This window comes from Alligator mississippiensis, chromosome 7 (genome assembly GCF_030867095.1).
Source record: "Alligator mississippiensis isolate rAllMis1 chromosome 7, rAllMis1, whole genome shotgun sequence".
NCBI classification, from domain to species: domain Eukaryota; kingdom Metazoa; phylum Chordata; order Crocodylia; family Alligatoridae; genus Alligator; species Alligator mississippiensis.
In genome coordinates, this window is record NC_081830.1 from 57,173,289 (window position 1) to 57,200,586 (window position 27,298).

A 27,298-nucleotide genomic window follows, 5' to 3' on the forward strand; every position below is an offset into this window, starting at 1 on the left:
ACCTGTCTCAGGGACATGTGGACAGTGGATCACAGCTCTGCCTCGGGCCCTGGCCTTGTGCTGTCACCGTCCCATGACTCTGCCATGTGATCCTGGCACCGCCAACCCATCCCAGGTACCACTCTCTGCCCACCAGTGCCCCCAACCCATCTGGCATGGGTCTCACTCCCAGCAGTGGGTGCAGGGCAGATGGGCTGGAGTGCCTGTGCAGCTGGGCCCAGTCTGGTGGTGGCAGTGGCAGCTAGAAGGAGCTGCTGCTGCTGGAGCTGCTAGAAAGTGAGTCTGGATGCCACACTGCCCCAATCCCGCTGCATGCCTGAGACAGAGAGGCCTGCTGTGAGCTGGACAAAATCCCATAGCAGGCTACATCTGGCCCATGGGCCCGAGATAGAATCATAGAAAACGAGGTTTGCAAGGGGCCTCAGGAGATCATCTAAGCCAACTCCCTGCTCAAAGTAGGACTGTCCACAACTAGATCATCCCTGCCAAGGCTTTGTCTAGCCAGGTCTTAAACTCCAAGGATGAAGATTCCACAACCTCTATGAGTAACCGGTTGCAGTGCTTTGCAACCCTCCTAGTGAGAGAGTTTTTCCTAACATCTAACCTAAACTTCCCCTACTGTTACTTGGTCTGTCATCTGCCACCACTGAGAACAATTTAGCTCCATCCTCTTTGTAATCCCGCTTCAGGTAGTTGAAAGCTGCTATTACATCCCCTATCTTCAGACTAAATAATCCCAGTTCCCTCAGCCTCTTCTCATAAATTTTGTGTAGGACCTGGCTTAAAGCATGGGCCCAGCTCACTAATATTGTGACCTGATTATAGCAGGGGCTGCCTTTTCTGTACCCAGATCATGGTGCCCCCTCCATACTAGAAGTGAAAGTATTATCTAACAAAAATGATTTTCAATACTTGCAAGTCTCTCCTTTTTATTTCTGGAAATAACTCAAGGAACAGCACCAGAGCCAATGCAATAAAAAGGTATTTTAGGAGAGAAGACTGTAGGTGAACTATGGCACAAAGAATAACTGCCACCAAAGAGAAAATGAAAAAGCAAATCTATTTTCCCACACAGCAATGCAGACATTCTTTTTGCTTCTAGGTTCTCTTTATATTGTAAATTCACTTGACAGTATTTCAACTACAGTATATAGAATCTCTGGAACCACAGGAAATTTTACTGAGCTTTAACTGCTCTTTTTTATTATTTTCTTTCTACACATCACAATGGCTCATCCCCTCAGTAAATAATAGCTGGTCCAAAGCACAAGTGTCATTAGAGAGCAGTGCCTAAGCAAGCACTGGGCATTTACTCTTTATGTTGAACCAAATGGATCTCTGTTCTCTTTTAGCTCTAGGGATCTGTTCTGCATTTCCTCATACAAACTTGGTATAGGAATGTATACATTCTTAAGGTTAATTATCATTATTAAAGTGTTCTTCTGTACTTTATTTGGTATAAATACATGCTCAGAGAAGAAAATACAGTTTAAAAATTATGGCTAAGTACGATTGTTTCTAAATATTGTTAACTCAGTGTCAGCAATAAAACGGAAATATAAATGTCTTGTTTTTAAATTTATTTTTATTGCATTTTTAATTACTTTTATTTCTTGACAGTGATTATTAAAATTGATTTATAACTACCAAATAAAAGTTACTTATGGGTGGGTTAAGTATCTCTTTGCAAGTTCCTGTGGTAATGTGAGAACTGAGTTGGTGTCATGTATAATAAGGAGCCAGATTCCAGTCTCACACCAAGTGTAAATTGAACCAGTGCAGTTATGTCTGTGTGATACTGGGATAAGTGAGATCAGTATCAACCATATCAACACCGAAAGCTTCTGGTCTGAGCTCCAAAATACTATTCTGCCAAATGGAATTACATAAACTATAGAAAGCTTTATTTCCAAGGGAGGTGAGATAAATGTAGCAGGAAATTTATGTTGCTAAAACAAGTCTTGGTGTGTATGACCATAGCTCTTACAATGTAAGATTCATTATAAAGGCTGATAAAAATTATTGTAATATGTCTCTTAAAGAGAGTTGGTGCCCAGTGATATGTTAATACTGCTACAAAGGAAAGAGATGAAAGAAACAGCATAAAAGACAAACGTGGAACTTTACAGTTGGAGGGATAAATTAAATGAGGCCTGGAATTCTTTGGAGAAAGCATTAGAATTGGATTTTAAAGACTGGAAACAGGCTGTCAGAAAAATGCTTTCTTCATTATGCATGGGATGTAAAGTAGGCTATTATAATTTTTTTTACCAAAGACTTATTAGTAGAATTGCCTAATTTTCCATCATGCAGTTTGATGCCAGACTGCTACCACCTTTATAACATGTGTCAAAGGCAATGCAAGAGTGGTTGCTCCTCAAGGGAGTGATCCTCAATGCACAAACTAAGTCTATTCCATCTCGGAGGAAAGGCAGCAAGAGGGCACAGCAGCCCCCCTGGCTCTCCAGGGACCTAGCAGACCTCCTGAGGCTAAAAAGAAAGGCCTACAAAGGATGGAGGATGGGAGTCACCTCCAAGGAGGATTATTCTGCACTGGTCCGGTCCTGTAGGGAGCAGACCAGGAAAGCCAAGGCTGCAACTGAACTCCAGCTAGCTTTGAGCATCAAGGACAATAAAAAGTCCTTTTTCATATACGTGGGGAGCCGGAGGAAAAGCAGGGGCAACGTTGGACCCCTGCTGAACCAGATGGGGCAACTGACAACTGACGCCCAGGAAAAAGCCAACCTATTAAATAGGTACTTTGCGTCGGTCTTTCATCAGCCCCATGGGACGCCCATGCCCGCTACGGGACAGGGAAGTCCGGGTGAGGGCGATTCCCTGCCCTCCATTAATGCTGACGTCGTGAAGGAACATCTTGAGAAGCTGGATACCTTCAAGTCAGCCGGCCTTGACAATCTTCACCCCAGGGTACTCAAGGAGCTGGCGAGCATCATAGCCCAGCCTCTAGCACGGATCTTTGAAAACTCTTGGCGCTCTGGTGTAGTGCCCGAAGACTGGAAGAAGGCCAATGTGGTGCCTATCTTCAAGAAAGGGAGGAAAGTGGATCCGGCTAACTATAGGCCCATCAGCCTGACTTCTATCCCGGGGAAGATCTTAGAAAAGTTTATTAAAGAGGCCATCCTTAATGGACTGGCCGACGCCAACATCTTAAGGGATAGCCAGCACGGGTTTGTTGCGGGTAGGTCTTGCTTGACCAATCTCATTTCCTTCTACGACCAGGTGACCTATCACCTGGACAAGGGAGATGAGATTGATGTCATATATCTTGACTTCAAAAAAGCCTTTGATCTGGTGTCCCATGATCGTCTCTTGGAGAAACTGGCCAATTGTCGCCTTGGGTCCTCCACGATCCACTGGCTGGAAAATTGGCTCCGGGGTCGGACCCAGAGGGTAGTAATTGATGGAAGTCACTCATCGTGGTGTCCTGTGACCAGTGGGGTCCCCCAGGGCTCTGTCCTTGGACCCATACTGTTCAACGTCTTCATTAATGATGTGGACACTGGAGTCAGAAGCGGACTGGCCAAGTTCGCAGATGACACCAAACTTTGGGCCAAAGCATCCACACCAGAAGACAGGCGGGTGATCCAGGCTGACCTGGACAGGCTCAGCAAGTGGGCGGACGAGAATCTGATGGTGTTCAACGCCGATAAATGCAAGGTTCTCCACCTTGGGAAGAAAAACCCGCAGCATCCTTATAGGCTCGGCAGTGCTATGTTGGCTAGCACTATGGAAGAAAGAGACTTGGGGGTCATCATTGACCACAAGATGAACATGAGCCTGCAATGCGATGCTGCGGCTAGTAAAGCGACCAAAACGCTGGCTTGCATCCATAGATGCTTCTCAAGCAAATCCCAGGACGTCATTCTCCCCCTGTACTCGGCCTTAGTGAGGCCGCAGCTGGAGTACTTCGTCCAGTTTTGGGCTCCACAATTCAAAAAGGATGTGGAGAAGCTTGAGAGAGTCCAGAGAAGAGCCACGCGCATGATCAGAGGTCAGGGAAGCAGACCCTACGATGACAGGCTGAGAGCCCTGGGGCTCTTTAGCCTGGAAAAGTGCAGGCTCAGGGGTGATCTGATGGCCACCTACAAGTTTATCAGGGGTGACCACCAGTATCTGGGGGAACGTTTGTTCACCAGAGCGCCCCAAGGGATGACGAGGTCGAATGGTCACAAACTACTACAAGATCGTTTCAGGCTGGACATAAGGAAGAATTTCTTTAGTGTCCGAGCCCCCAAGGTCTGGAACAGCCTGCCATCGGAGGTCGTTCAAGCGCCTTCATTGAACACCTTCAAGATGAAACTGGATGCTTATCTTGCTGGGATCCTATGACCCCAGCTGACTTCCTGCCCTTTGGGCGGGGGGCTGGACTCGATGATCTTCCGAGGTCCCTTCCAGCCCTAATGTCTATGAAATCTATAAAATTATTGCTAATTCTTTCTTCATTAAAAGTTGATGAAACCTTCAGATACTGGAGCCAAAAATGTAAATGCCTGTTTCAGTGAGAATGATTTCCTACCAAATTAAGGGCATACTTCCTGGTTTGTCTACAAATAAAAGTTGTTGGAATTCACTCTGGTAAATAGTCATTAGTGTAATGGAACAGAAACTGTCTTCCTGAAGATATTTTACTGGAAAAGTTAAGTGTAAAGCAAAAAAACCTCAGAACAAAACAAGAACCCCCCCACCCCCTCAAAACCTGATAATCAAATAGTGATAGCTATGTGAACCATATCTGTTAGCAGGTAGCTAAACTCCAGCTTTACCACCTTTTTGATAATAGATAAAAAAGAAATTGAGGTCTAGGAGTATGGCTACATTTCTTCTCTGCTCCTCTAGGCTAGGGACAGAAGTTACACATAAGCTGGTTTAAGTGATCAGAAACTGGTTTATACCTGTAACAGAATAGAAGTTCAGTGCACATTAACCAGTTTCAAAGTGTCTGAAACTAGTTTAAAAACAAAGCTGGTTGAGTGTAGTATCAGACTTAACTGATTTAGGTTAAACCAGTTTATGAAACTTCTGTCCCAGACCCCTTCTTGGTTCAAGTTAAATCAGTCCTCCATCATCCCATCATTTTGCAGCTCTGGGCTGGTCTGGGCTGTGTGCTCTAGAGAGCAGGACTGGCCTTGCTCCTCTGCTCCCTAGCTGGAACAGTGAGGGCTGGCTCACTGGCCTCCCCCTCACTCCCCCAAGCAAACCCCTACTGGGGCCTGGGGCCAGGGAGGGGGGTTACACTTTCCTTCCCCTGAGGATGGAGCTGCCCTGCCCTGCCCTGCTTACTTACTGCTGGCTGCAACTCTGGACTACAAATCCCACAGGCACCTGGAAGCAGGAAGAGGAAGTGATGAGCAACTCTGCAGAGTCCTGCTACTGCAGGATCCCAGAGACCTCAGGGGCAGCAGGAAGAGGAAGAAAGCATACAACCCATGCTATGTAGGTGTCCATGCTTTAGCACCCCCAGCTCCTGGCTTGAGCCACTGCAGGCATGTGGTTGCATTTCCTAAATCAAAAGTGAATTTAGACTAACCTGCAAAGACTGAATCAATTCAGCCTTTGCCTTTTTGACTATCCGTATTTAGCCCTAGAGACAATGCTCTTACGTATGAAAACCTAAAGCAGAGGTGAAGCTATCCTGAAGTACCTTCCTGCTGCCACTCTAGGAATTTCCATCTCTGGCATTCTCAAGAACAGCAGTGTAGACAATGCACTCTCATTGTGGTTTTACTGCCTCATTTCCAGATTTGGCCCATGCTAAAAGGGAGGAGGGAGGATCATGGTGCCTCCTCCATACTAGAAGTGAAAGTATTATCTAACAAAAATGATTTGCAGTACTTGCAGGTCTCTCCCTTTTGTTTCTGGAAATAACTTGGTGAGTCTTGCCTTGGTCCTGGGGAAGCTTTTTGAGAGAATTATCCTGGCACATGTCCACGAGGGGCCAGCAGGGGAGGTTATGTTCAGGGGCAATCATCATGGGTTCATTAGGGGTAGGTCTTGTCAAACCAACGTGGTGACCTTCTATGACCAGGTCACCAAGTCCTTGGATGCTGGTGTTGCAGTGGATATAGTCTTTCTGGACTTCAGAAAGGCCTTCGACACAGTCTCTCACCCCATTCCCATTAAGAAACTAGGAGACTGCGGTGTTGATGCCTACATGGTCAGATGGGTCACTAACTGGCTGGTGGGCCACACCCAGAGAGTGTTGGTGGACAGGTCTTATTTGACCTGGAGGGATGTAGGCAGCAGGGTTCCCCAGGGCTTGGTCCTTGGGCCCGTACTGTTCAACATCTTCATCAGTGACTTGGACGAGGGGGTAAAAAGCACCCTGTTCAAATTCGCAGATGACACTAAGATGTGGGCTGAAGTGGGTATACTAGAAGGAAGGAACAGTCTGCAATCGGATCTAGACAGGTGACAGAGGTGGGCAGATGAGAACAGGATGGGGTTCAACACTGGCAAGTGCAGGGTAATGCACCTGGGGAGGAAGAACCAGCGGCACACCTACAGGCTGGGGAACTCCCTTCTTGTCAGTGTCGAGGCAGAAAAGGATCTTGGAGTCATCACTGATGCCACAATGAACATGGGCCGACAGTGTGGGGATGCGGTCAGGAAGGCCAACCATATCTTGTCGTGCATCCACAGATGCATCTCAAGCAGGTCCAAGGAGGTGATCCTCCCTGTCTATGCGACACTAGTCAGGCTGCAGCTGGAGTACTGCATCCAGTTTTGGGCGCCGCACTTCAGGAGGGATGTGGTCAATATGGAGAGGGTCCAAAAGAGGGCCACCTGCATGATCAGGGGTCAGCAGGGCAGGTCTTACGAGGAGAGGCTGAGGGACCTGAACCTGTTCAGCCTCCATAAGAGAAGGCTGAGAGGGGATCTAGTGGCAGTTTACAAACTAGTCAAGGGAGACCAGCAGGCATTGGGAGAGTCCCTGTTCCCCTGAGCACTCCCAGGAGTTACAAGAAACAACGGACACAAGCTGGCAGAGGGTAGATTCAGGCTAGATATTAAGAGGTGCTACTTCACTGTCAGGGTGGCTAGGATCTGGAACCAACTTCCAAGAGAAGTGGTGCTGGCTCCTATGTTGGGGGTCTTTAAAAGAAGGCTAGACGAACATCTGGCCGGGGTCTTTTGACCCCAGTACTCTTTCCTGCCATGGCAGGGGGTTGGACTTGATGATCTGCTCAGATCCCTTCTGACCCTACCAACTATGAAACTATGAAAGGGAACAGCTGGGTAGGGTGTGGTCAAGAGCAGCATGCCCAAGGGTACATGCTTTTTGCTTCATATGTGAAACATACAGAAACAACGATGCTTGTTAACTGTTTGGTGTAATGAAAGCAGTTTTGTATGACTTTCATACAATAGGTTAATATCAATAACTGCAACTGTTGTTAGGGCAAAAGTTATGTGAAGCTAATATGAAGCATGTGCTTCAAAAGAGGCAACTCCTAGTTTAAGCTACTTCACTTATCATTAGTAGGAGAGAATAACTATCTCTGATGGGCAAATGTGCAAAAGAAAATTACTTCCCTGTCTTTCTTGTTCAATAACAGCCTGATCTTGGAAAGTGCTGGACAAATTCAATTGCCATGTACCTGTGCCTTTAGGCTAAGCACAGGCAATCAACAAGCCAGAGGCTGAATTGATTCAATCTTTGCAGGTTAGTCTAAGCTGTGTAGATTGAACCGAGAAGCAAGCGACCACACATTCACTTCTGATCCTGGAAATGCAGACACATGCCTGCAGTGGCTCAGACCAGAAGCTGAGGGGTGCTAGAGAACATCTCTCTGCCACTGCTAAAGGGAAGAGAGGAGAGAAACCCTCCAAAGCTTTCCTCCCCTCCTTGCTTGAATGGAGGGGATGTGGCCAAGCCCCAGCCTGGGGCTAGCATGCTGAAGCCAGGGGAAGCGGGGCTTTAAGTCCCACTCCCTGGCCTCCATGGGACCCCAGCCCCCATTTGCCTGGGGTGGGGGGGAAACCCCTGTCAGACTTCTATCCCCCACTTCCCCTGGGGGGGAGGGCAGTCCCTGCCAGGGTTTTGCCCCCTACTCAAGCAAAGAGTGGGGGAGAAGCATGTGGCCATGCCCCAGCCAGGGGCTTGTAGCCTGAGGTGGGGAGCAGTGGCAATGCGTATGGGGTGCATGGACCTGAGAGCACTGGTGCAACCCCTGACTGGCCACACTCACCGCTTAGGCGATGGGCAAGGAGAGGCAGGTGGGTATGCCTGTGCCTACCCTGCAAGCACCAGCTGGGGAGTGGCTGCAGTGATTGGCCATCTCACAATCAGGTGCAGGGGGACCCCTCCCCCCGGTTGCTGACTGGTTGCTGGGAGGGTATGTGCCCCGCCGATTAAGGCGGCACTAGTCGCCCATGGTGGGGAGGCCCTTCCTGGCTGCACGGGATCACAACTCAGGTCTGCCTTTGGGGGGAGGGGGGCAGCCCCTGCCAGGTTTCCACCCCCTGCTCGAGTGGAGAGCTGGGCGCATGGCCACACCCAAGCCAAGGGTTTGCAGGCTGAGGGAGGGGGTTTAAAACCCCTCCCTGGCCCTAGACCCTAGGTAGGGTTTGGCTGGGGGAATCAGCCCCTGCTGGGCTTTTGTCCCCCCCCCCCCCTTGCTACTGGTTCTAGTGGAGAGGTGTGTGGCTACACTCCAGGTCTGGGCTCACATGCTCAGGTGGGGGGCAATTTAAATCCCCTGCCTCTCTGCCTCAGTGTGGCCATGCCCCCTGCTCTCTGCTTGACTGAGGGAGAAAACCCCAGCCAGGGCTGCCCTCTCCCCACCTTGAATAGGTGGGGGGCAGAAGTGTGGCAGGGGCTGCCCCCCCACTCCAGGGCAAACCTCAGCTGGGTTCTGGAACTCGGGAGTGGGGTTTAAACCCCTAGCCCATATCGGACCCCAGCTGGGGTCTGCCTGGCAGGGTCGAAGCAGCTCCTGCTTGGCTTTTCCCCTTCTCCCTGCTTGAGCAGAGGGTGGGAGAGGTAGGGGGGCTGAGGTCCCTTGTGGTTTGGAAGGGGGGATTAAATCCCCTCTCTCCCCTACCTCAGCTTGCTGGCCTGGCCGGCATCTGGCCATGCCCCCCACACCTCTGGTTGAGTGGGGAGCAAGAGAAAAGCCAAGCAGGGGCTGCTTCACTTCTACCAAGCAGTCCCCAGTGGCGGTCCCTTGCAGCAGGGGAAGTGGGGTTTAAACCCCCTCTCCCACCCCGCCTCAGTCTGTTGGCCTGGCTGGCATCTAGCCACACTCCCCACAGCTCTGCTTGAGTGGGGAGCAGGGGAAAAGCCAGGCAGGGGCTGCTTCACCCCTGCCAGGCAGTCCCAGCTGGGGTCCCTTGCAGGGGGAAGGGGAAGTTTAAACCCCCTCTACCTACCTCAGGCTGCTGGCTTGGCTGGCATCTGGCCACATCCCTGCCCCTCCATTCAAGCAGGAATCAGGGAAAAGCCTGGCTAGGGCTTCTGCACCCCTACCAGACAGACTCTGGCTGGAGATGTGGGCTGGAGGAGGTGGCTTAAAGTGCCCTCTCCCCCTCTTCCTGCCTGCCTGGTCCCAGGATCTTGCCACCCCCCTTCCTCTGCTCCAGAGGCAAGTGGGGGAAAAGCCTGGCAGGGGCTGGTCTAGCCCTGGCAGGCAGACCTGCCTGCAGTTGGGAGCCGGATTTCTCACCCCCGCCCCCTTCTCAGCCAGCAAGAGCAGTGATAGTGCTCTGGCTAGGGACCAGAGGCACGGGGTCAACTGTGTTCTCTGGAGCAGACAACCCAGCCCAGCCTAGGACTGCAAAGCGTCCTGGGATGCTGGGGGACTGTGAGTTAACTTGAACTGGGAAGGGGTCAGGGACAGAAGTTCCATAAACTGGTCTGACCTAAATCAGTTAAGTCTGATACTACATCCAACCAGGTTTATTTTAAACCAGTTTTAGCCATTTTGTAAGTGGTTTAAGTGACTGAACTTCTGTTCTGTTACAGGCTTAAACCAGTTTCTGATCACTTAAACCAACTTATGTGCAACTTCTGTCCCTAGCCTTAAGGATCAGTTTTTAAAGGGATAACTTGTAACAAACAAAAGCTTTCTTGTTGGGGAGGGAAGGTGAGAAGGGAGCTCTTAGTGTAAGCCTAACTTCACAAGCTCCTAACTAGCAGGTCCTTTTGCAGCAATCCCAAAAAAGAATCTGGAAAAAATACTCTCAATTCTGAAAAGAAACAAGTAAGTGAAGGATTGAATACAGAGTATAACTCCATGTGACAAGCTTTACACTTACATGGGCTTCTTTTCTATAGTAGTTTTATTTATCCCTCCTCCTGGACACTCCAGAACTCCAGGGAGGCCTCTGTAATGATCTGCAGCAGACTACAAACTGTCATGTTAAACCAAGAAAAGAAGGAAAATACCTTGAATCAAAGGCACCAAAAGGGGGAAAACACCATTGTTTTATAAGTGGATAATATTTAAAAGCTCAGTATATGTGGATCAATTGTAAAATCCTTTAAATCAAGGAAAATTTTCTTCAGGAATCAAGATAAACTTCTTGGGAATCAACAGAGGTTGACTTCTGGGGAATCAAAGTGAGGCTTTTCCTGCTGTGTCAATGCTAAGCCTTACTGCAGCGATGAGGTGCATCCTTCAGCACAAAGTGATAAGCCTTACTGTAAACATCAATAATGAAAATATCCTCATGCAGTTTGTCTTTGCTGGAGATGAAATATAGCTAGCACTTTAAGGATATTGAAGGCGGTATTCAGTGCTACTTTCAGTAGACCTCACCACTGCAGAGTGGAAAGCATGAACATGTTTGTGAGATTTTCAGTTCAGGGGGTCTCTTGGGTCAATTTTATATCAAACTGATAGGAACCAGGGCAGGCTGAGGAAACATTTAGGCTAGTGATTTTCAACCAGGGTGCCACAGCACCTTGGGGTGCCTTGAGAGCCTTTCAAGGGTTCGGTGGGGTGCCACACAATAGTAGCTGTTTAGGTGTGAAAACAAGATGCACAATATAAACCCCAAGATTTCAACTAGGAATTCATAGTGTTAAAAACATTCTGACCTGTTGTGGTCTTTTTGAGTTCTTTACAGCAGAAGACTTGCTCTGTTATATTTCTGTAGTAAAAAATGTGTGAAAGCTAAGAACTGGTATTTTTTGCAGGGTGCCTTGAGTCTAAAAAGCGTGAAAACCACTGATTAAGGACCTTATCCAGGGGCCAGAGTTTGTGATGACATTTGAACTCAACACTGAAGCCCAGATGCATTCAGTGCCTGCAGCGCAGTCATCTGTACCAAATGAGAATGTACTTGTCTGTTGTGGTGAAGCAGCCCCAGTAGAAATGCTGGGATTCATTTGACTTTGGAGGGAGGATGCTGAGGCATGTCAATGTTTTAGGGAAGCTAACTTACACCTTTTTCTCATTGCGGAGAGTGGGCTACTAGGGCATCATGGGACAGTGCTTGTAATTTCACTACACTGCTTACCCTGCTTGTAATTACACTATGCTACTTCTGAAACACAGAAGAAAGAAAATGGTAATAAAAAAAGCAAAATTTTAGCAGAGATTTCCTTTACAAAATAAGTTCAATGAACTCAGGCCTCTGAGACTCTAAGTCCCAAACTGCTCACAGTGCTCAAAAATACAGGAGGAGACAATGCAATATATCACTTTTTGAGATGGCAATAAGGAGGAAAACTGGTGGGGATCTTTCAAAGGTTGTCTGGTAGATGATGGATTAAAGGTGGATTGAAGCAAACAGGTAAGGGCAGTGAAGTGACCCCCCCCCCCCCCCCCGGAAGCTTCCCCCCTGTCAGTGGATAAGAAAGGAAGTTATAGTTGGAATCGTTAGGGGTCACTTTGTTATAATATAAATTTGTCAAGAAACTCCCCTTGCAGGAGACTTCAGAACATTAGAGCTTCATGCCACCAGGAGTATGGATTTATGACATTTTTCACCTTTCAGAGAAAACAGCTTCCTCACCAGCTAGACTCTATTACTCAGCAGGAGGACACAGGAAAACATGTTGGGAATATGGACTCCATTTCTAGGCAGACCAGGTGGTGGCAGCTCCTTCAGGCTGCTGCTCCCACCAGCCCTGGTCCCATGGAGACTGGCAGGGACCCATGTGCACAGCCCTGTTCAGCCCTGGCCCAGGCCATGCCTGTTCTGGACCCACCCTGGCCAGAGTGGACCAGCTCCAGACCAGCCTGGACCCGTGTGCTCAGCCCCAGCCCTGGCCTGCCCCATGCCCACACTGGACCCACCTGCCCACACTGAGCAGTGGCAGTGGCTGGGCAGAAGCTGCTGCTGGGTGTAGGGGAAAAGTAGTCACCTTCCCCTCACCACTGTTGGGCCCTTTTTTGGTGTGGCTTCCCAGAGCCCATGCCTTGGCTGCCCTGTGACTCCTCTATGCTGCTGTCACCACCGCTACCAGTTTCACCTCTGGGCTACCCAGAGGGGTAGTCTTGGCAGTATAGAGGAACTGCAGGGCAGCCTGAGCATGGGCTCTGGGCAGCTGCAGCAAAAACGGCTCAGCAGCAGCGAGAGGGGGGGCGGGGGGTTGCTGCTTTTTCCCCAAGCCCAGCAGCAACTTCTGCCCTGGTGCTGCTGCTCATTGTGGCTGGTCCAGAGCAGATGCAGGGTCAGCCGGGGTTGGGGCTATGCACGTGGGTCCTGCGCTGGTCAGCAGCTGTTCCTCCCTGGCTGGGGCACATCCAGAGTGGGTGTGGAGGGCTGGCCAGGGCTGGGGCTGTGTGCTCAGCTGCAAGTGGACACTGGTGGTGGAGAGGCGCCACAGGGTCTGTGGGCTCTGGGTTTGGCAAGCTGTTGCAGGGGTGGGGGTGCTGACTGGCCCTTGACAGCCCCCCAAAGCTGTCTATGTGGCCCATTGGCCCAAATAATTGCCCACTACTGTTCTAGAAATTCTTTCCACTAACTTCATGCTATAGGAAGGACCCACTTCAAAATATGCTGCAAATTAACTTTTGCTTAAATGGATACAGGTGAAGGCATTTGCATGTGCGAGTGTGTGCATCTGTGGTTATTTTAATGTATTTTTAATTCATATAGGTGCAGATACATAGAACCAAATGTATGCTTGGATGAATACTGCACTCCAGTATTTACTCTAGACTTGTTCTTATTTGGATTAGTGATTGAGACACCAATTGCACACTAGTGAATTTTGTTAATTAGCAAGCAAGTGAAAAAGCAATTAATAAAAGTCAGGACATTGCATTACAAGATGTACTTTCCTCATTTATTGTGATGTGTCTCATTTTAATTATTTATGATCTTTCATAAAATGCTCTGTAGTACATTTTGTAAAATTAATGCTGTATTATTAACATTGACCTCACTACAGCACTCTGCTATTAAATCTTTGCTTGCTAGTGGAAAGTGACTGCCATTTTTGTCCAAATTATAAGGTGCACAAATTAAGTGACAGTACAGTGTGTCAAAGTCAAATAATGGGGCTTTGGCCCTGGCTCCAATAAATAGTTAGCTTTCTTTATTATGAGCTTTTTTCATATAATGAAAGTCCTTCAGGCAGGAACTGCATCTTCTTTTCTTTCTTAAATACATTGTTAGCAAAAATAAATATTGATAATTAATAATAATGTCTCTTATTTTGTGATAATATTGTGTAGTTATCCCAACTCCCCAGGTTTATCTCCTGTTTTGGTAGCATTTCACTTTTCAAGCAGAACTTGGCCATTAATTAATTAACACTGTGTTCTACACTGTGGGATATTTTGTCATAAGGCAACAACTTGGTTCTGTACCCAACCTGCACTATAGACCATATACTCTACATTTAAAAGAAAAAAAATACTTGACCTAAACTCTGATCAAGGCTATCTCTTTCTGAGGATCTAAATAGGAACCTTTCACCTGAATACACAGTGGTTTTGAACAGTCATAATATGCACATAAAACATATCACTGCCTTTTATTTATACAGTCAGACCGATCTCTGTACCTGCATTTAACTAAATTTGATTCCATAAAAGGCTTTGGGATAGAGTAAGAAAGACAGATATTATAGAGAATAAAACTATATTGTTTTGTGCCTGCATGACATAAAAAGCTACAGGGAATTCTAATTCCTAGAGTAAGTCCTTTGAAGTGCAGTTAGGAAAAACAGCCATAGTAGCTGATGAAAATCAGGATTACCATGGGCCGAGTAAAAGTATGGGTCAAATTATTCCATACAGTACAGCCACTGAAGGCGCAGTATTTATACAAGGAATTAATTTAGTTCAGTGAGTAGAATGTTCCTCAATAATTCTGATTTGCCTTTCATTCCTAGTGATTTGTTTAGGAGGCAAACATCCTTGATAATGTCAGAATGTATCCTTCTAGTGAGTGAAAGGAAACAAAGCAAATGGATTGGAAAGAACCCTGAGAGATGATACTTTACGGCAGGAATGTTGAACATATGGCCTGTGAACCGTTGTATCCAGGCCACCAGTATTTCAGTGGGCTATCAGAAGTGCATACCCTTGGCTCCACACTACTGCATACCCCAAGCACTGCGGCCTGGCCAGAGCTCTGCATGGCTGGGAAGCAACATGGGGTAGAGGGTGTGTGGCTGCAAGAAGCCGTGTTTGAGCTGCAGTGTGGACCTCTGGCCAGTCAGCAGTGCCAGGGCAAGTGGCAGTGTGGAGCTGGAGGCATGTGGCTGCACAGAGCTGTGTTCAGGTGGAGGCACGGAACCTGAGGGCTGCCACCCATAGTCATGTCCACGTCCATGCTGCTTCATGCCCCTGGCTCCAGCTCCATGCCGCTGCCCAAACATGACTCCATGTAGCTGTATGCCTTTGGCACTACAACCAGTCAGAGCTTTGTGCTGCCACATGCCCTGGGCTCCTTGCCGACGTGTGCCCCTGGTTCCATGCTGCCCGAATGTGGCTCTGTGCAGCCCCTTGCTCCCAGACCCATGCTGCTGCCTGGCCCATAACCCCACAGATCAGGCCTGGGAGGAGCCCCTGCAGTCTAGATCCAGCTTGGGGTCTGAGGCCCAGGGCAAGTTGACACCCCTGTTTTATGGATTGATACTTAGAAGTGTTCTCAATGTATCCTGATTAGTTTTTTCCAGCCTCCCCATCTAGGTGATGGCTCTGGCCAATAGGTGACTGCACAGATTAACTTCATTTTACATGGATTCTATTAGCTTGGGAGCAGGAAATCATATCTGCCCTCTAAATCTACATCTTCCACTAAACACTGCAGCATGCTACTGGCAAACTGCTAAGTTAACTGAGGAGACAATAACTGTTAGATAAATCTCACTTTTGAATTAAAACTAAAAAGAAAAGGGTTAATGAAAGCAGAGGATAAGAGCAATTTTAGGGAAGGTTAAGAGAAGATTAAAGTTACAATGAAACTGCTTAAAAACTAGCAGCTAAAAATATCCACTTTAAACTAGAATGTCAATTCACTGTTAATAGAGCCACTGCATTTAGACAACTCATCTCTGAACTTCTGAAGCTACACGAAAGACTTCACGAGCTCTTTCTTTCTTAACAGCTCCTGACAAAAGCTTTTCACAGTGACAAAACTGAATCCTGCTGATGAATGAAACTTGCAAGAGTCATTTTTTCCTCATCACAACAATATAATTAAACAATTGCAATCTGAGACTAGAAAAACATGAATATGAAAAAAGATTGTAGGTGACAGAACTAAAAGGGTTGGTTTAGGTTTGTTTTGCTTGTAATGTGTGTGTGGGACAAGCAATTTCCTTTTCAATGTCTATGTCAAGTCCTTTATATATATGCAATAGCTTAATTTACTTGCGTTTTTCAGCTTCTTCTTTTAATTTAATCTTGACTTTGCTTCCCCTTAGTTTCTGGCCATTAAAATAGTTTGCTATGGCTACACCAACAATAAACCCAATCTATACCACTCAGTAATTAAAACTATATTTCTTATATTTTATATCTGCAAGAAAGTTACCACGTCCCTGAGTGACTAATAGGAAACACTACAGAATGTGCCACCACATCTGCACTGAGCAAAAATGACAGATACCAATTATTTTCTACTTGGCCTTGCAGTCTGCTCCTGCATTCTGAAAATGGAACTCGCCTTCAGTATTGCAATGCCTGAAGCCCTGAAATTACTGGAAGTGGTAGCAGGGTTTCCATTACAAACCCACCTTTTGGACATTTAATAACATAGCTACACTGCATTTATTCCAGGCTGAAACATGACACCCTTCTCTTTAGCTGGGGAGCGTGTCTTAAAAATCCTATTTTTGAAAGTCATTATTTTGGGCAGAACCATTTCAACTTGAAAGAATTATTTTGAAGACATCTTGGTTTATTAACATCTTCATTTAGGTAACCAGATTACTACCTTGAGCATTTTACATAAATACCATTAGCATAAAAAGACCATATTCAGTTTGAAAGCAGGGTAGATTTGCTCCTTATGCTCATCCCTTCTGCATGACTTCAGATTACCTCTCTCTGCTTATTCAGGTTGATATTTTATGGTATTCAGGCAGCAATACAGATTGTCTCTTCTGTTTAACTTGTGACTTTCCTGTTAGACTTTCAGTTGCTGGCATAAATGGGGGGACAGAACGGTGCATAAAATCAGGCAAGTATGGATGAGTAATGAGAACACTGAATTTTATGCCAACACACATACCCATTCATAAGTCATCCGAACATGTGACTTATTTCACAATGAGACAAGTTTTAGCTCCATTGAAATCAGTGGGAGGTCAGCTATTGACTTCAGAATGACCAGAATTTCACTCAGGGTCTCACTGGCCATCAAAGCATTAAAAGGATAATGTTCAAGTCAAAGTTAACGGTTCTTGAATGATTTTTTTCAACAAAACTAAATTGACTCTATTAACACTCAGGCATGCAGCCTTCCTCTTCTAACTTCCCTTGGCATGAATTATGGCAGTAAATCATCAAAAGTGACAACATCAAGAACATCAATAGAATCAGGCTGTTATGAAACTTACTCTTCCAAATCATACACTGAAATCAGTTAGCATCAAGGCAGTGCACACAGGGGATTACTATGTACATGAAGCTGTCCATGCAGTGAAAAAAGAAATTCCTGGGTATAGATTTGATTGTGATTCCCCAGTTGCTATCTCCATGTTGACGGAGGAAAGATCAGGTTTTTGGCTGTCACTGGGAACTAATGTATCTGTCCTGCCTCAAAGGGGATCTGAGTGAACACACCAAGCAAATACAGAACTTGTATAGAAAAATCATTCATTGTCTCTGTGGATTTGTGCTCAAAGATGAATATTTGTACCATCCACATTTCAAACACTGAAGTAGAGGCAAATGGATTTGGGGAGCTTCATGAAAATGTATTGCTCAAAATAAATGTGTTGCTTTCCCACAATAGAGATATACTCCACAGAGCCCCATGGTTCTTGCTTAATCATAAAATACAACATACCTGTAAGACCAGCAGCTTCTGCTGACAGGAAGGCGCTCCAAGACAAGAGGAAAAACAGGCCTGTTTCCAACATGGGGAATTCGCACAACTTGGTAAATTTTGTCAAGTGCTACAAATTTACTAAGGAAACATAAAAGGCAGTCACTTGTCAGGCTAAAAATGCCCCTCTCCCCCACCCTCCAAAAGGAAACAATTAAGGCTAAAAAAAGAATTCCTACCCAAGTAATTACCAATGCAATATGTACCCAGTGGAAACTTTATAAAACTATCAAGCTATATCATACAGAGGTTATGTTCCAGCATAACTCTTAAGCATTTGTGACTTCAGTGGTCTTAAGATTACACATATTCTTCAGTGCTGTGCCGGATCAGTGTCTAAGTGATCACATTTCACATTAATATTCCAGCTTTAGACTAGTTCTGATATCCACTTCCATTTATGGCTGCCTTTGAAATGTGCATATGCCATGTGGCATCAAAGAAAACATGGCTATGAAAAGGTGAAATGGCAAATTATATGTTCAAAAATTTAAAGGCCCCAGGGTTCTACTATCTCTGTCAAATCAAAAGGTCATCTCTAGTGCTGTGCCTTTAAATAAAATCCTGCTTAGTACTTAGAAATGGCCTTTCAAAGGCATCATGATGGAGAGGTCGATTAACACAAATGGTCCAATTCTGCATAGACTTGCACTTTGTGTAGTCATTTATACAACTGCGCAAAGTGGTTGCAAAGAACTGCTGTAGTGACTTGGTAATATTTTATACAAACTGAGAGTCTTCCTCTCCCCATCACCCCCAGCTTAGGCAAGCTGCTTGAAAGATTTGCTTGAGTTTTGTTTCTAAATACAGATAATAAATTGCAAATAAAAGAAATATATTTCATGTAGGGGTCTTAAAGCACTTTGCAGCCAATTATTAAGGATTATATCCAGTCTAAGGGAGAGTTAACTGAGGAATAGAGAATTATGTGTCTTATCTAAGGTGACAGGATGACTTGGGATCAGGGTTGGAGATGCAACCAAGGAATCCTGACTCCCTTTGCTAATTCTAACCTATTCACAAAACGTTTCTCATTATTATGAAGCTATGCAATAAGACTATGTAGTAGCATGAATCAGTTAAAAGACAGACACTATTGGGAAAATGAAAACAATATAAAGCAAGCTTTTATTTGCAGGGCCTGCTCCTGTAAGTAAAAGGTAGGCCAGCAAAGAAAAGTTGAATTTCATGCTGCTTTATTTTTTTACTTTGACTTTCTCAGGATTGCTACAATACTAACAGGAGTTTTGTAACCTGTGCTGGGCTACCTGTTATTTACAGGATCAGACCCTGCAATTAAAAACTTGATTATATGAGTTTTCCAGAGACTGCAAGCTCTGTGAAAGATGTGAACTCAGTCTTCAAAGCAAGGATACACCATATATCACCTTCCAAGCTATGTCTGATCCAGAGATGGCACTGCCAGTTTCAAGTGTATCTTTGACTGAAGGACTCATGAGCATGACAATTTTGGGGGTGGGGGCGTGGGATTGTTGATCTGAGATGAAACTCTGGGAAGTATCCAAATAAAGGAATTAGAGGCCCTGTCTTGCACCACCGGCTCATAGTAATAGTCCTTATTCACCTGAGCAGTTTTGACTGAAATTAGGTGAATAAAGCTATAGGAGCCAGCACAGGATTTGAGGCCAGAATTTCAGTTGGTGAAAATCAGCTTGGCTGCACTGAAATCAGTGGAGCTGTGCCAATTTATACAATGTGAGAATCTGGCTCTTTTTTTACAGCTCTTCAAACACATGGTCAAGCTTAAAGTAAATATGGTCAATCTTAAAATCATGTAGGCAGCCTTAGAAGCTCTTTTCCAGGCAAGCTTCTTTTTTCTTTTCTTTTCTTTTCTTTTCTTTTCTTTTCTTTTCTTTTCTTTTCACAAAACAAACAATAAAGGATATCAGAGCTGTGACGACAGCGTAGGAGGACCCCATGGCAAACGATCCAGCAAAGATCCCTAGGAAATTCCCCACGGATTGGAAGAAAGCAGCAGCATCAAATGCATTAGGATTCTCCTTGGGACTGTAAATTGATATAGAACTGAAAAGAAGGCAAGGGGGTGAGGAGATAATGAATTCAATGACACTGCAACAGTACTGGAATAAAGAGTTAAAATAACCATTTTGTAGGAAATAAACAATATTGTAGGGACTCACAATATGAGAGGATGCTTTCATATTTTGTTGAAATACAAAAGTAAAGGAATGAAAATTGGGGGAGAGGGCTTATTTTCAAGGCAATACCTTGAAGTAGTTTGCTGCCCGCCAGTAAACATTTTTATACTAGAAGTGTCATAAAGAATATTGTTTCCAAGCCAACCAAACATTAAAACATGGTAGGTGTATAAGGAATCTGCAGGGAAGATAGATAACTTTGAATTATTTATTGGCCATATATCTTCAGAGTTGTTAAATATTCAGAAATATTCCTGATAAAAAGTGCAGTTTTATGGCAAAGGCACAAATGGGCGATACAAATCACAGCAGTATGTACCAAATCTTCAGAAGTGATCTTGTCATAAACCACATAGTAGCTCTCTTCTCTGGTGTAACTTTTCGTAAACAGAACTGAAAGCATGTCAACAGCCGCACAATATGAAACCTCAGGGAAAAACAAAATGAATGTTTTCCCACAGAAAGAAACTTCTGCAGTTGCCAGAGGTCATTTTTTATATCTACTGTCTGACTGTAGCCATCAAGAATGGTATTGTATGGGAAATTATGCTACCAATGGGAAGGCCATATACTTAAACATTTGTGAGGGTATCAGCTTTGCTATTTGCTAATACTGACTTGATGCCCAGAATGCTAATAATGCTGCCAAGCGTGAATGCATTTCTGCTTGTTGTAACATTAAAATTAACAGATGCACAGTAGCCCCAAGCTTCTGAAATACTAACTAAACAACATTTTGGATTTTTGTGGTTCTGTTGCTTTCAACACTGGGGGTCTCTTATGTTTTCTGTCAAAGAAAACCAAGTGAGCTTGGCATTGGATTCTAGAAAGAAGTTTGCATTGCTGGGAAATGATTAGTGTTTTAAACATTAAAAATTCAGGTTTTTTTTTAATCGGGTTGAATATTTTATGCTTATGAATTGTAAATGTATCATCTCTACAAACTGTTATCTGACATCCAGAGATCAGATGGAAGAGATTCTCTATTTTTAGAAGCATTGCATTCATTTATATATCTCCAAATATTAAGCAAATACCTGAAAATAGACCAATCTCTTTCAGATCTGAGCATTTGGGTAGCCAAGGATGTATAGAAAGGGAAGGGAACACAAAAATAAGAGTACAGTCTGAAAAAGTACCAGATTCTCTGACAAATTCAGCACTTTTTGGAATCCTAAAGTCTTTTCTGTTTATTTAAGCATACATAACATGCCCATCACAATGACCATTGGCAGCAAGAGATTATACAGGAAACAGATAGTGATGTATGTGTTGGGAGTGCTGTGCGTATAGTAATCGAGGCTCACAGCATTCTAGTGATGCAGTTAAGTAAAAATGACAATCCCAGAGCCAAAATCTAATATCGATACTCAGGCTGTTCACTTTACTTCAAAAATAGTTAAATTCAGAGGCATGATTTGTCAGAAGGCAAGTAAGTTGAGTAAGTTTAGCAGACTCTGGCTCTAAAACATTATGTTTAATAAAAAGGCCAACTTCCAATCACTATTTGGCTTTTGACACTTCCAATTAGCTCTCAACCTCTGGCTATTTGATGCCAGAAAGCAGACAGAGGGACTACTTCTCTTGCTTTCTTTTATTTTGTGAACGATTCTCACCTTTGGTCCGTCTAACTGCTGAGGTAGTATCCACAATAACAACAGTGATTATAATAAAACTGTGAAACTATCATTCTTGAAGTGAGAGAAAAGGGACATTTATGAATGGAGGTCTTATCTGCTGTCATAATGTAAGTCAACAAACACATTTGGTAATCATTTTTTGTATATCTAAAAATGATTTTAGTTTGGTTGGTTATGTGTTGAAGGAGGCATTCAATTAACCAGAAATATTATAGTTAACATTTTCTGTCTCTTTTAGACAACAGAACAACCCCATTTTTATCCATTATTTATCTCAAGTCAGTAAAAATAGACTGCAGCTTCCCATAGCTGTTGCTTAGTTAATTATGAATAAGAAATTGATCTTTTATGTCACTAAGTTTTCAGTGGTGAATTCAACCAGATCAATCTGGGAACTAGCTTGAGATCATCAAGGAAAGATAATGCAATATATATAAAGCTGCCCAGCACAAAGAATACCTGATGTTAAAAGCCATGAGAACTGTATGAAAAAAAAACCTGATATAGGAAGAGATTGTAGCAACCAAACTTTATTTATAACCATTCAGATTTTGTATGAATCATGCAGGCCTCATGACACAAAAAAAGAGCAACTTTGTTTAAAATAATGTACAAAGAATATTAAGGTTTTGTCATAAATTAAATGAGAATTAACATGGGGGAGAGGAAAACTCATCTTTGTTATTTTAGAGAGATCCAGTAAAATTCAGTAGTACCCAGAAAGAGAAGCAGTTCTGTTTTTCTTTACGGTAAAAGGATAGACACAGAAAGCCTATCACAAACTCAGAGAAACAAAACACATTCCCATGCTTGGGTTATCTTTATCACTGAAATGGAAACAAGCCTTTGAGATCAATAATATTAGGTCCTAATGACATTGCCCAAGAAATGTGTGCTTGCGATTATTTCAGGCAAGAATTCCTTGCCAAATACTTTTGTGGGCCTGGAGTGTTCACAATCAAATAGGTTTTATAAATTTGCTGCTTTGTTAAACATTTTCTTTGCCACTATATATTTTTATACATAACAAATGGAGCTCTTGTGACCAAAATCACTGTATCTTCTTTGTGACTGCTCATTCCAAGACTCTAGTACAGTGTTTCTCAATTTTTTTTTCCATTCAAGGCACTCCCCATTGGACTCAAGGCACCTCTTCATAACTTTTGTGAATTGAGTGGCACCAATTTCAAAAACTAATTTATATACTGTATTGCATTGTTTACCTCCTTGCAGAGGGGATGGGCAGTGGGGGTGGGGCATTGGCTAGGCAGGGACAAGCCTGAGCCTGATCTTATTTCCTCAGACCTTGTGAAACGCTCCAAAGCATCTAGTTGCATCTCAGGATTCCACTACCACATCATTGAGAATCACCGCTCTAGAAAATACATGTTGGCTGCTAAACAATGCAAGATTCAGATTCCCAGGCTTACTGACATCTTGTAAAGGTCCATTTCTTTACTGTATTTCACTGCCAGGAATATTTTTTTTTCTGATATTCTTTCTAAATATTCCATTACTTAAGCCACTAAATGGTTCATCTCTCCCTTTAAGATCTACAACCTTGCCACGTAGTGTAATCATATAAATTGAAGGCATTGTTAAGGCAACTTCTTTGTGTTTAACTGTTTTACCATTTCCCGATAAACAAGTCACTGTGGACTAAGATGCTGCAAAGTGAACATTGTATCCTGAGTGAGTTTATTCACTGACAAAAATAAAGTAATTATAGCTTAATTGGGCAATAACACTTTCTGCACTATATAATGCCAAACCACATGGGCTTTTTAGCCATCATAGCACATGTAGGGAGCTACATGCAGGCTACACATCTCTAGGGTGCCAGTGCAGCTGCTGGCATGAGGAAGCAGGTGTGAGCCAACTCCAGACTTGGGACAGTTGACAAGGATAATTAGTTGGCCCATGGGAATTAAAAAGCTCCCAGACAACACAACAGGAGACACTGAGTGAGGGAGAGAAGGGAACACCATGCCAGGGTGTCTCCTTTCCAGGATTGGCAGAAGGACTAACGGAAGGAGAAGCCAGAGGGCTGTGAGGCTGGAGGTGGCAGCCCAAGCCACGAGATTCTTCCCGGGTCCAAGGGAAACTAAGAAACTGGGAGTGCTGGAGCGAAACTGACTGAGAGCAAAGAGACTGGAGTTCATGGTGGCAGCACCAAGCCCAGGCACTCTAGCTGGTTTGGAAAAGACTGCAGAGGGTCAGATAACCCTTCTGATTTGTGTCTTTACTTTACTGTTTGCTTATGTGATTCCAGCTGGAAGGGAATTTGCCCCAGGGAAATAGGGACAGTAAACAGAGCTAAATCTGATTTCCCAACCTGCTACACAGGGTGGATAATACACATAATTTAAAGCAGACTCAAGCAGCATGTGAAAGTGAACTTAGCCACAGAGGCACCACAAGGAAAAGCAGTGTGCAGCTGTTAAAGTGACAGGGCAAGAAGTGAAAACTATGGAGGAAGCATAGCTAATACAGTTCTTGACCCAGTAGCAAGTTGCTGCTAGTGAGAAAGCCCAGAAATGGAAGGTGAAAGTTCATCAGATGATGAACCTGCAACTTCAACAGGCTGATGCTCAGGCTATTGCCAGCCATGACTTGTTGGAAAAGGCCATATTGATGTTCCAGCATCTAAATATAGAGGACAGAAAGCTTCAGAGGCAAATCACAGAAGCAAGTGCAGCAGAGGTTGGTCAAGCACCTATCCACCCAGGGGTCAGAATACCCTAGAGCCAGGAGTAAAGCAGTGGTAGAGGCTGATCACACAGGGAATCTGGAGTGAACTTTTAAAAGCATAGCTCCTTGCAGATGAGGTGGGTGGATGTTCAGACCATCTACATTGGGAACTGGAGGTTGAATGCCGAAGCCATGAGCAAGCTGAGGCTGAAGGGGCTTCCTTGAAGCAACAGATATAGATGGGAAGCAAAGAAGGCAAAATCTAGGAACTGAGATGCCTGTTGGCAGCTCAAGCAGAAAGAAGCAAAGATATAAAACAGCTAATTGAGGCAGAGTTGGAATGGGGCCAAAAGCAGGAGGAAAAGCTGAGAGCTCTACAAGAGAAAGCGACCTCTGCTACTTCTAAAACTGGGGAAAAGGACTTTGCCAGAAGAACTGAAGGCGCTAACAATTTGAGAGAGGTAGAAAATCAGAAGACCACCATAACAGCCCTAAAGAAACAGGTGGACATGCAAAATAAGCACCAGTAAAAACTACAGCAAAGAGTGCAGGACTGGCAAGCAAAGTACATCCAAAGTGAGCAGCTCTTGTCTTTGCTACAAGAACCAGCTAGTGTGCAGGCACTTGTGGAGGATCTGATGTCAATATATTATCTGTATTATCAGGACCAGAGGTGGAGGAATGACAGTGTATTGCAAGACCAGCTCACTCGGCTCCAAGAAGAGAACATCAGGCTAACAGAGGAGAACTGCATGATTAAGGAAGAGGCAAGCCATGAACCTCTTTCATGGAGAAAGAGAGAGGCCCAAGACCTGAAGCAGACTGAGAGGAGGACCTTAAATGATTCACCTGGTCCTTCTACATGGCTACCATCAGAACCTCAGCTTGCACCTGACAGTGGGAGATCAAAGTCCCAGATGGTATCCAATGATAAGGACTCAGCCTAGGAAGAAATGGACACCTGAACCTCACTGCCAAAGGATAAGCTCCTCAGAGGGAAGAAAGGTGGTCTCGCGGGCAGGGGTCATGGCCAGGGGGCAAAGATAGGCCCCTGGACAACTATGTGGACTCTTCCCCCAGGGTTTGCATCCCCTGATGAGGTGAGAAGGGACACAGAACATCTGGGAAAACCAAGAATCTGCTAGGGAAGAAAAGATCCACAGGAGCCCAGGCCAGCTAATACAAGGCCTGGTCGACTCAGTACTATGGTGTTCGTGAGGAATCTTTGCTTCGGGCTCAACTGGCAAAAGCTGAAACAGGTGCTCCAGATGGTTGGGGTGGTGAGACATGCTGACATTTGGAAGAACAGAAAAAGGAAGAGCTGAGGCAGGGGGACTGTAAGTTTTGATCATCCAAGGGAATCCATGCAGGCAAAAGCCACACTAAATGGGCAATTACTGTGTGGCAGGCCCATCAGGGTAATGCTGGGTAGAAAGATGGTCCCTGGCAGAGACAGCCAAACAGGGGGGCCACAATTGCCTTGGGTCCTGAGATACTTTGGAATAAGAGCTGGGTCCGGGAGGAAGCCCTGGGGGTGGCTGGGGAGTCACATGACCAGAAGGAGCAGGGCTTGGATTCATATAGGCCCAGGGCCAGAGCAAGGGCAGTCAGTGGTGCCCGCAGGTTGCACGGAGAAAAGGTTCTGGGTAAGATGACTATGGGAGGGCAACTGGCAGAGTCCTGAGCTGACCTGGGGGCATGGAGTGAAAGACTTATGTTTTATTTATGTGATATTATTGATAACCTGTGGGCTTCATTTTTTTTTTTTAACTATATGTTGTGGTTATGTAATGGGGAGGTTTGGAGGCTACAATGGGTGCCTGTGGGGGTGCGGGGGGGAGAGCACCATGTGTTAGTGGGTGCCAAAGGGAGCCCAGTGCTTGAGGGCACATTAATCAGAGAACAGCTTTGCCCTGGGCAAGGGATGCACAGGACAGCTGTGGCACTGAAGCCATCAAAGTTTGGGCCAAAGTCCCAAAAGGTCAAAACCAGGGCCAGGAGACTCAGAATCAGGGAAAGACTGAGTAAGAAGGGATGGCTAGAGCTGAGGAAGGCAATAGCAATGGCCCAAACCAGGACAGCTAAGGCCAGAACCTGAGGCCTGAAGCTATCAAAGCTAAGGCCAGAGTCAGAGAAAGATGGAGTGGGGGATGGGCATCTAAAGCTGAAGGAGGTGATACCTGTGTCCTAAGACAGGAGAAACTAAGGCCAAAGCCCAAGAAGGGTGAAATCATTAAGTGTAAACATCTGCAAGGCCTCTGCGTGACTAAGAGTAAACATCTGCGAGGCATGGGTGTGCCAGGGGAGACTGGAATCCAGGACAGAAATAAGCTTTTAAGGCAGCTAGACTGTGGATGGACCAGGAGGGTCCTATGTAGTGCCTGAGGGGGATAAAGATATAGAAGAGGGGTCCCCTCTCGGGGGGTGGGGTGGGGGGAGGGATGTATAGGGTGTTGCATGCAGGCTATACATCTCTGGGGCAACAGTGCAGCTGGAATGAAGAAACAGGTGCTAGTTGACTCTAGAGAGTTGGGACAGCTGATAAGGATAATTAGCTGGCCCATGGGAGTTAAAAAGCTCCAAGAAAGTGCAACAGGAGAGACTGAGTGAGGGGGAGAAAGAAGTACCACACTAGGGTGCCTCCCTTGGAGGACTGGCAGAAGGACTAATGGAAGGAGAAACTGGAGGGCTGCAAGGCTGAAGATGGCAGCCTAAGCCAGGAGACTATCCCCAGGTCCAAGGGAAATTAAGAAACTGGGAGTGCTGGAGTGAAATGGACTTAGAGCAAAGAGGCTGGACCTAGCAGTGGCATCATCAAGCCCAGGTACTGTAGCTGGTCTGGAAAAAAACACAGGGCATGAGAGTCTAGTTTGTGTCTTTGTTTTACTGTTTATGTGATTCCTGCTGGGAGGGAGTTTGCACTGGGGAAATAAGGACAATAAACAGAGGTTGTGCAATGGTAAACCAAGACTGTATGAGCTAAGTGATTCCCCAACCTGCTACACCATCTATAAGTTTTTCTGTACATCTCTACAATTTTTGTTTGAAAAATATTTTTATATCCTTGTCATAATGCTTATTTTTCATCATGCAGCTGGGGATGCTCTGCAGCTGGACTGCCCTTCTTGGCAGCCCGGCCATGGGAGCTTCTTTGCTGCTGCTGCTGGCCCCAGCCCCATGGCACAGACAGGGACCAGTATGTGCAGCCCTGACCCTGCACACCCTACACTGGCTCCAGGCTTGCCCATCTGGGCTAAGCAGTGGTGGTGGGGGAGAAATGGCTGCTCAGTGCGGGGGGAAAAGCCC

At 45.2% G+C, this 27,298-nt stretch overlaps 1 protein-coding gene across 1 annotated transcript in view; it reads right to left on the reverse strand.

Annotated features, from left to right (window-relative positions):
- Positions 1-27,298, reverse strand: part of SLC9A9 (solute carrier family 9 member A9) — a 414,412-nt gene that overhangs the window by 227,831 nt on the left and 159,283 nt on the right. The window contains exons 7-8 of the mRNA XM_019491821.1: positions 19,389-19,527; positions 17,443-17,548 (exon numbers count right to left, since the gene is read on the reverse strand). Of these exons, the coding sequence (XP_019347366.1) occupies positions 17,443-17,548; positions 19,389-19,527 (245 nt within the window). The remainder of the gene's footprint in view (positions 1-17,442; positions 17,549-19,388; positions 19,528-27,298) is intronic.